This window comes from Danaus plexippus (assembly GCF_018135715.1).
Source record: "Danaus plexippus chromosome 13 unlocalized genomic scaffold, MEX_DaPlex mxdp_40, whole genome shotgun sequence".
In the NCBI taxonomy this organism is placed as follows: domain Eukaryota; kingdom Metazoa; phylum Arthropoda; class Insecta; order Lepidoptera; family Nymphalidae; genus Danaus; species Danaus plexippus.
In genome coordinates, this window is record NW_026869850.1 from 54679 (window position 1) to 64271 (window position 9593).

Consider the following 9593-nt stretch of genomic DNA (forward strand, 5'->3'; position numbering starts at 1 on the left):
GTATGAGTTTAACAACCACTATTGCAAAATAATCGGCACTGTATGAAATAATCGTAAAAAGAAACAAACCTTGACATACTTAAAAAAAAGTCATATTTATGATGCATTAAACTAAACATCATATTTACCTCAATCGGACCTACCTTTTAATCAAAAATGTAGGAGTAAGGGGAACAATACAAAACTTTAATTTTTAAAATAAATTTATTCGCAACTTACATTAATATCACAAAATTCCGTCGATAACGTCATCCATTAAAATATTTACATAGTTGAATTAACAGAAACACCTGACCAGAGACCAAGACTCCGAGAGAACACACTTTATTAGCAGTCTGTTTAACATCATCAAACAAACACCGGCAGACGTGTCTCCCGCCGCTCCTGCTATAACCCCGTCCGAGCTCCGACCACAGCGACCGCGAGTCTCGCTGTGCACTCGTCTCTTGGCCGGCGTCTAATGGCCACACCATCGAAAGTGGGAAGTCCGCAAGTCAGTTCGGATAATTTGTTTGGATCTAAATGGAGACCATTCCGTTCTACGGCACAATTACGAGGCAGTGGCTCGATTTCGTCCGTCTGTACCTGACGATCCGTCGACGTCGACCGCTCTAGAAAACATAAATATAAAATAAATAAACAGACCCACGACTCTATTCACAGTTGTTGTTCAATCGCTTCTGTCAGCGGAAGGTACTACCGACCCGTGACGTCGAGTGTGGAGAGGTCAGTGGACGGAGTGTGAGCGGAGCGAGGGAGAGGCGCGGCTCCCACCAGAGCGGCGCACACCGCGCCCGGCGCCGTGCCTCTCCCGCGCCACCGGGACGCCGTCAAGGTGCCACGAACATTACGTTCTGGGTGAAACAGTATGATGTGCATCTGAAAGTTACACTTTCTGTTACCGAGTAATTCTGATATCGCGATAGAGTCTCCGACCCTTATATACCTTAGGTGCGAACAGACAGGCCAACGTGACACTGGCGCTCAGTGATATGGTGACCGCCATGCTCGTAACGCGCAGCGGCACTTGACTTGAGGTGCCGAAGTATAGAGGTACGAATGCTAACCAGATGACACAGGTCGTGTACATTGTGAATCCTGCGACAATAAAAACGATTAAATCAGAAGGGGAAAATATTTTTGCCAATGCAGACAGCCTAAGCCTTAATGCCAAACGACATACCAATGTGTTTGCTCTCATTAAAAGCTTCAGGTATCTTCCTGGTGAGAACGGCGTACACGGTACAGACGACGATGAGTACGACGGGATAAAAGAAAGCGATCGTATAAGACGCATCGACGTAAGAGTCACAAACCAGCATGTTGTCTTCGCGAGTAGGATAGTGGTGAATAGCGCGGGCCGGTGACGCCGACTGCCATACGACCACGATGACGACCTCAAACATTCAACCTCTAATAGTACTAAGCAAGAGATGAAAATATAAAAATATTAATTGAGGCGCTACCTGAATTGACACCAAAATAGAACAAATAAGAAGTTGAGATTTGGGTGAAATTAGTGAGGGCCTACGCGCAGATTGTTTGCTGGCATCGAATATACGAGCTATTCTGTTCGTTTTGGTGAGGAGAGCTGCATAAATCACGGTGAAACAAAAACCTGTTGCGAATCTAGAATATAAAGTGTAACATTAGTTAAAATCTAAGTGAGAATAAAATTTAAATAAGAAAAAAAGATGCTATTAAATAATCAAGAATTATATACCGCTGTACAGCACAGAGGAAGTCAGTAGGTCGCAATACGAGCGCAAAGGTGACGAGGTAACACATGAATATACCGGCGAGTAATACACCGCTCAGCTCACGACCACTCGCTCGTACCACAGGCGTACCACGACGGGCGATCCACACACCACCCACGACCCTGATACACGAGCAAATTATATAAAGTTGTCCGAAATTTATTTACCAGAAAATTGAAGTGCGAGACGTACTCGTCAAAGCAATTGTAATCTGATATTTTAAAATAAATATTTTTACAATGTCAAGAGTATCCCCAATGATGAAAAAGCCATGGCGCCGATAGCTGCGGGCGTGTCGGGGCGGAGGTAGAGCTCGGGCACGGGAGCGCAGTGCATGCGGCGCGCGTCAGGAAGAGTGCCAAGAGGACAAGCCACACAGGACGTCTCCAGCGATGGAGACCGGATCTGGAAAGATAACACTTGTAAATGATGACTTGGAAAAAAGATATAAGAGACAGAAGACCGTCATCGACAGAACCTCATATTGAGTGCAATTGAAACAGTGCCAACAACAGCTCTCTCCTTCCACATATTGTTTTGCTTGTCCCGTGTCACATTCAGCGCTGCAAACTGATTCTGGGTGTTTTGGTTGATCCCATTTAAATTGAATTTCTGGAAATAAAGAAACCCTTTTAGAGGTGATGAATCGTGTTATGCCTTAAATTTATCACCATACGTACAGTGACATATGTTTTAGTACAATACCAACGTTAAACTCATACTTGAATGAAAATTAATATAAATAAAGAGAAATATATTATTCCTAGGGTGGGTTGAGGTCAGGTACGTGGCCATTCAAAAACCATATTTGACACCTCCACAGTAAGAAGGAATGAGAACTGTGCCAACCATACCTAGTGTGACATGAAGACCGAAGATGATGAGTGACTCACATATATATTACTATTATCTTAGTGTAATTTGTTTGTAGTGATATATGTATATTGCATTATACTTTAAGTCAGAAGATAATTTGAAGATTCCCTTTTTTCCTAGCATCGTTTGCCGTAGGTGCAAACAAATATAAAATTAACGATTATGAAAATAACTATACTAGTATTATTACCGTCCATATTCAATTCCAATACTCCATCAAGGTAGCGACCCACTTTAACCCAACGATAGACTCCTTGTGAAACTTGTTTGAAATGTAAAATATTGTATCGAGCTGGTCCGTCACCATGTGAGTCGAAATGAAACTCGTCTCCGCTAAGACCTACAAATTTTTTTTCCACTTAATTGTTTAAATAGAAGAGATAAATCTATAACCATACAACAAAGCAAAAGTAATTAATGAGATTTGAGACTTACGCGAGTTTTATTCATTTAAATGAAACTAATGTATTTCTGATTTACTACGCGGATTTTTATTATTTTAAAACTACATAATTCCGACGTTTCGGCTACTTTTCAGCAACCGTGATCACGGGCAGACGAGATGCGAATATCTGTCAGTCGGTCCTTGTTATTTATCATCTACCGCCATCGATTTCTTAATTTTCTGGCGTACCGCTCTGGATGCCGGCAGAATGCTCTTACGGTGTCGCGAGGTCCTCCGGAGTGGTCACGGACATGGGATTTTATATTTTTAAGGAGGGGGTCCCAGGTGTTGGATAGATTCCAGCCATCTTCTCTATTGAAATTCGGATGTTTTTTAATTTCAATAGCCTCGCGGATTAACCTCGGTATTTGTGTTTTGTGTTTGTGCGAGCGAGCGAGGATTTGTGTTTTATAAAACCGAATGTAGTAGCCTGGTTTGACCATCGTGTGTTCACACACTGCTGACTTCGACGCGCCCTTACAAACTGGTAGAACATCTGCTTTTCTTAACCACCTTAATTCTATCAACAGCAAGATTCAGTTCACTATAGAATTAGAGGCAAATAATTCTTTAGCTTTCCTTGATCTACTTATCATTAGGAACCCGGACAATACTTTGGGACATACTATTTATAGGAAACCCACACATACGGATAGGTATCTCAATGGAAACCCACACCACTATCCTATCCAGTTAGCTACCGTCGGCAAATCTTTGTTATAGAGAGCCCAACGCTCTTGTGATGCTGACCACCTAGGGGCCGAGCTGCAGCATGTTAACCATGCTCTCACCACCAACAACCTGTCCGTGCCTCGCCAGCATCGCAAGAACCATATGAAGACACCCACAGTTGAGCGACAGCCTGCAATATTACCATATGTGAAGGGAGTTACTGACAGAATAGGCAACATCTTGAAGAAGGTTTCGATCAAGACTATTTACAAACCACATAAGAAAGTCAGCCAAGTCTTGAGACCGATCAAGAGTACCATTCCTTTACAACAAGCGGGTGTATACAAACTCTATTATGATTGTGGCATATCATACATTGGACAAACGAAGAGGAGCGTCGGTACAAGGGTGAAGGAACACATCTCAGACATCAAAAATAGCCTCGCGTCGAAGTCAGCAGTGTGTGAACACACGATGGTCAAACCAGGCCACTACATTCGGTTTTATAAAACACAAATCCTCGCTCGCTCGCACAAACACAAAACACAAATACCGAGGTTAATCCGCGAGGCTATTGAAATTAAAAAACATCCGAATTTCAATAGAGAAGATGGCTGGAATCTATCCAACACCTGGGACCCCCTCCTTAAAAATATAAAATCCCATGTCCGTGACCACTCCGGAGGACCTCGCGACACCGTAAGAGCATTCTGCCGGCATCCAGAGCGGTACGCCAGAAAATTAAGAAATCGATGGCGGTAGATGATAAATAACAAGGACCGACTGACAGATATTCGCATCTCGTCTGCCCGTGATCACGGTTGCTGAAAAGTAGTCAAAACGTCGGAATTATGTAGTTTTAAAATAATAAAAATCCGCGTAGTAAATCAGAAATATATTAGTTTCATTTAAAAGCAAAAGTAATTAAGCTATAGAATTTAAATACTTAATTGATTACAATCTTAACCTATAAATCGCACTTGTCGCAAGTATCGCAACAATACGGGGCCGCTAACAGGTCGCATCTCGTCACACAGTCCCGGTTTACCACCGCACGCATCCTTATGCATGTCCCTGAAAAAGAAAATAATCACTTTATTTCCATGAATCATTAATGAAAATATAATCGTAATATATTTATAGTAACCGAATAGCATAAACAAACGCCCACACGGCGTCAGTGACGAACTGTAGCTGGGCTTCGAATTCCGTGTTGTCGACAGAAAGACGTTCCGTACCAGAACAGGGCTCGTACTGAGCGTTGGTACGAGAGCGTGGGCTGCCGGGGTAACGACAGCGAAATTGTTCTTCCCAAAATTCTAAAATATTGTAAAAAGAAGATTAAGAGAAAAAAAAATACATTTTCAGAGTCATGAAAAGACATGTCGTTATATTAACAAGACAAGTACCGACAAACCAGGGGTTACGAATGTTGTTCCGAGGAGTGAGCGAAAGAAAATAGTCTCGGAAGCCTCTGACGGGATTGGATTGTGGCTGCACGCTGATTGTTCCCTCGACGACAGGTTCGTTTCCAGCAGCGACCAACGCACGGGCGCTCCAGCCGTCCGACCCGACCCAGCCAAAAGACCCCGCCGCCCCGCGCCTACCCACCGCCGCCATCACTCCTGCCACTTCTTGGTCCGACCCAAACACGATAACACCTAAGCCGAGAATAAACATCTCATTGCCACAACAAATAACTCAATACCACAACAAATAACTAAAATATCTAACGATGGTCCGAATACCTCGGGCCCGCGGTCGAGATAGTAAGCGTTCTACTATAGTATCGTAGGCTCGGTCGTCGGCCGCACCTGAGTCCTTCACCAATCTTTCTTTGACTGCGATACAGATGTCTTCACGTAAAAGCAAAGTTTCCAACTCTTCAAATGCCTGAAAAAACTTTCAGAGATTAAAAAAGTGATTATATTTTACATAAAGGTTTGTCCTAATTTTAATCTATAACTATCATAGCATCGAGAAACTTCAAGATTGGCCCCAATTCAAAATGTAGAAGTTGAACGTAAAATGAAGTGATACAAGAAAGAGTTTTCTTAATTAATATTATCCTTGAAATCATTAAATGGCTAACAAAATGCAAAGCTATAAATACCTTTATACCATAATTGGATTCTTCATATATGATAGAGACATATCTCCAACCGAACTTTTTCACAATTTCAACCAAAGCTCGGACTTGATGAAGGTCGGAAGGAATAGTTCTTGTAAAATACTCGAAACGAGCTTTGTTAGACAATTCCGGAGAAGTCGAGAAGAATGATACCTGGCGTTAGTTAAAATATTAGTAATGCTACCATAACATACATCTCCTGGGCGGTGGAACAAGCTAACTTAAAATAATCTTTTAACAGATATTTTTTTCTGTCCTGGTTCTTCTGTTCATATCATTATTAAAAGTCATCATAAATACTACAACATTTTCTTTTTATATAAATAAAGAAATAATTAAAAACCGCAAACCTCTCTCTTCAAGCTCTTTTTGCTTATTAGGCTGAGCTATTGAACAATGTTTGAAGTGATTCTTTCATATAACTAAATTTAAAACGCTCTCGATTACATGTTCATTCATTGATCATTATCTAAAGACGCTGATTTAATTAAAATAGGTCTTATTTTAAATTTTGATGTCTATCAACTGTACCTGGGGTATCTTAAAGAGTCGCAACAGATTCGCTACTTGTACGGAAGTCACTGAAGAAGAGGCGCCCACTACTCCCGTGATCACTTTCCTGACGGTTGTGGCGTTACAAGCGTACTCCTCGTCGTCGATGTTGCCAATCGAACCTATTTTATAAATTTTAGGTAACCATAATTGAAACAATTTATTATTATTTGCATTATACTTAACAACACAAGTATCAAACCTTTAATGAAGTCCAAGGCCATCTCCAGTCCCCGAGTGTCACTGTCACAGTCATCCAGCACGAGCGCTCCGAGCCTGACTCCCGGCGGCGCGAGTCCAGCTCTCTGAGCTTCGTCCAAGGAAAACAACATGGCCTCGAGCGCCTGCACCCCGCCTTGAGCCATCAGTGGACCGCAGCTGGAGGAGCCGCCGGCCCGTCCGTGGACCTTGTTGTATATAAACCTTAGAATCTTACACTCGAGCACATTTTATAATCCAATATTTACTTGTGGTGAAACAATTGAAAACGTTTTGAATACAGAGCAGGGCAATTTCAATATTTACTTACTTTTTTTTTCTTTATAAATGTATTTTACTTACAATACTAAAAATAATGACTATGTTTAATACATAGTCATTATTTTTAGTGATTTTATGTTAAGATAGCATTCCACACCGTTGACGTTGTAGTCTCACAGTAACAATTAAGAAAAAAATAAGAATTGTTTTCAAATGTTTGAAAGAAATCCTATTCTACTGTTAATGTTGTTTGACAAATATTAAAAAAACTAAAAAAATAATATACAGATTGAAGTCATTGTAAGCTCACCCTAAGTTCGCATCGTCACACTATTTACGGAGCGTTAACACTTTATCATTCATGAATCTTCCGGCATATGCTATTGAGGTAGGTTATTGAATGAGAAACTGGAAACACTTCATGTCTAGTGTAAAGATGCTAACTTGTGCTCAACACAGTGCTCTCTCCATATCCTGAATTTTTAGTATCAAAAAGACAATTTAATTCTTGGATCGTTTCCAAACCACATTTTAAAGCAAATAAAAAAACTTTATAAAAATAAATCACATTATTTAATAATGAGCTTTAAGGCTTACGCGAGTATTCATTTAAATAAAACTAATATTTTCGGATTACATTTCGGATTACATACAAACTCCCGACGTATCGGTTATTTTGCAGCAACCGAAAAATAATATAGTTATACATAATATATAATTAATGTTTTTCAATATTTATGTAGCTTTAAAAAATTTATAATAGGATTCAGTTTGTATTTATTGGACTACAGGTAAAGTGATCACTTTTTTGAAATCATAGTTATAAAAAAATGTCTAGAGAGTTGCTTTAAACGCGAGTGAATTTCATGGAATCAAAACTTTTATTGGTAACATTATACTGAATTTTTTTATTTATGACATGTATTTTTTTATTTGATTTCTATTTCGACAACAACAAGTTTAAAAGGATACGTGTCTTGATACTACACTGAGGTGATTGTAGATAATGTATATTATAGTTAAAATCCTAGTAAATTATAAATTCTGTTAAATATTTATTATCTGTACCCTACCATCATAAGTCCTCCAAGTATGATGTCACCTTCCACGACCGCTGCATGTTTCACTGCCCATAAACTTTCATTGTCAGTTTTTTTCTTACTCAACAGTCGTAAGTCACTGGTTCTCACTGAACTTTCAGCACTATTTCTAATATTTAAAACACGTTTTCTTGCCGCAACACTTTTAGATTTCCTTGGCATTTTATTTCTTATTTTTGATTTTCCTTCAACTATCGAAGTAATGTTCCCGAGTTTAATATTTTTTGTGTCACCTTCAAGTAAACTATTCATTGTACTTCTTTCTAAATTATTCAATAGTATATTTTCTTTGGGTGTATTTTTAGTGTCGGTGATGTACTCGGTTGTGATTTCATTTTTAGTGTTATCAGGAGTAGACGACGTAGCTTGAGAGACATCAGATACAGATACGTTTGAGAGAAGCAGGGAAGCGGTCGGCTGCAGCTGCTTGTCGGCTCTGGGACGTTTTCTATTTCTAGACATCTTCGACATGTCGAAGGGACCGATCAGAGGGTGAGATTCTCGCTTGTGACGAGATTTATCTGTAAGTGTATAATATTCTTCGACATCTACAAATTCGATGTTAGACATAATAATAGAAATATCAGATGAATTGTTGAGGTCGGTGATAGATAGACGAGGCCGCTGATGGCGAGACGAGACGGCGGCCAGCAGGAGGACAGCGAACATCCACCCTAGCACCATGGTTCACATCACTTCATACTTTCGCTGACCTACTGCTACTATGTCGTTGTAACTGAGTCCCGAAACGGTGCATAATATATTTACATCAAAATAAATTTTAACCGTTTAACTTAAGGGACATTTTTTTATTCCATATTTGAGACTTAACAAAAGCTCTCAATAAATATGATAACTTAATGTATTAAACCACATTTTACTAGAAGTATAACTGAAATTCCATCAATGTGGTCCCCGGTTCATTCCCGTGCACGCCACACTCGCTGTATGCACACTTCAAGTAACACTGAACTCGTAAATAGCGAAAGTTGTTCCGTGTGTGTATAGAGCCTGAGTGTTAGCGAGTCGTCTCCTGGCCGGCCGGATTTTGACTGCCGCGTCCCTCGTCCTCTCACTGACGACTTTCTGCGCACTGACGATTACCGACGGCGCAGATAACTTTAGAATTCTGTTTTAAAACTGACTGAACTTTCAGACTATTTTATTATTATTTTCATGATTTAAAAGCTTCTTGGTGCTTTTGATGGTAACGTTAATATGATGAAATAACAATTTTGGGTTTTATACCACGACAGGATCTTAATCATGTGAGTTACTATTATATTATATATATTAGTTTTAGTTAGTATAAAGCGGTTAAAGATGAAAGAGAAAAAAAGATTTTACTTTTCTATCGACCTGATTATCATTTAAATTATCTTTTTAAGTGTGGTGTTTTCTTTGTCAGGAAATGTCAAGCCTACAATACATAATATAAGACTATTATATATGTCGGAGTAAAAAGTACTTTGTCGTTTTTTAATAGAGTGACGTCAGGTTAACTGACGTCACCAATGACTTTTTTCTTGAATGTCGTCAGGACGTCAGACTCTTGAAGGTTACCTCGTAGACGGTTT

At 39.7% G+C, this 9593-nt stretch overlaps 1 protein-coding gene across 1 annotated transcript; it reads right to left on the minus strand.

Annotated features, from left to right (window-relative positions):
• Positions 1–246: 246 nt before the first annotated feature.
• Positions 247–8700, minus strand: LOC116770404 (metabotropic glutamate receptor 2-like). The gene is made up of 17 exons (XM_032661867.2): positions 7990–8700; positions 6639–6843; positions 6416–6558; positions 5867–6037; positions 5502–5646; positions 5163–5414; positions 4901–5072; positions 4721–4827; positions 2827–2976; positions 2239–2372; positions 1999–2165; positions 1724–1882; positions 1467–1629; positions 1184–1397; positions 947–1098; positions 705–879; positions 247–611 (listed from the first exon to the last, which is right to left on the minus strand). The coding sequence occupies exons 1-17, from the start codon at positions 8698–8700 to the stop codon at positions 388–390; spliced, it is 3444 nt and encodes a 1147-aa protein (XP_032517758.2). The 3' UTR covers positions 247–387.
• Positions 8701–9593: the final 893 nt, after the last annotated feature.

Excerpts from the sequence above, each read along its gene's own strand:
- LOC116770404 (XM_032661867.2), bottom strand. The coding sequence starts at position 8,700 with ATGGTGCTAGGGTGGATGTTCGCTGTCCTCCTGCTGGCCGCCGTCTCG. Across the intron at positions 5,415-5,501 it reads ATCTCGACCGCGGGCCCGAG|GTGTTATCGTGTTTGGGTCG; the intron begins GTATTCGGACCA and ends TTCTCGGCTTAG. Across the intron at positions 2,373-2,826 it reads ATTGGAATTGAATATGGACG|AAATTCAATTTAAATGGGAT; the intron begins GTAATAATACTA and ends CTTTATTTCCAG.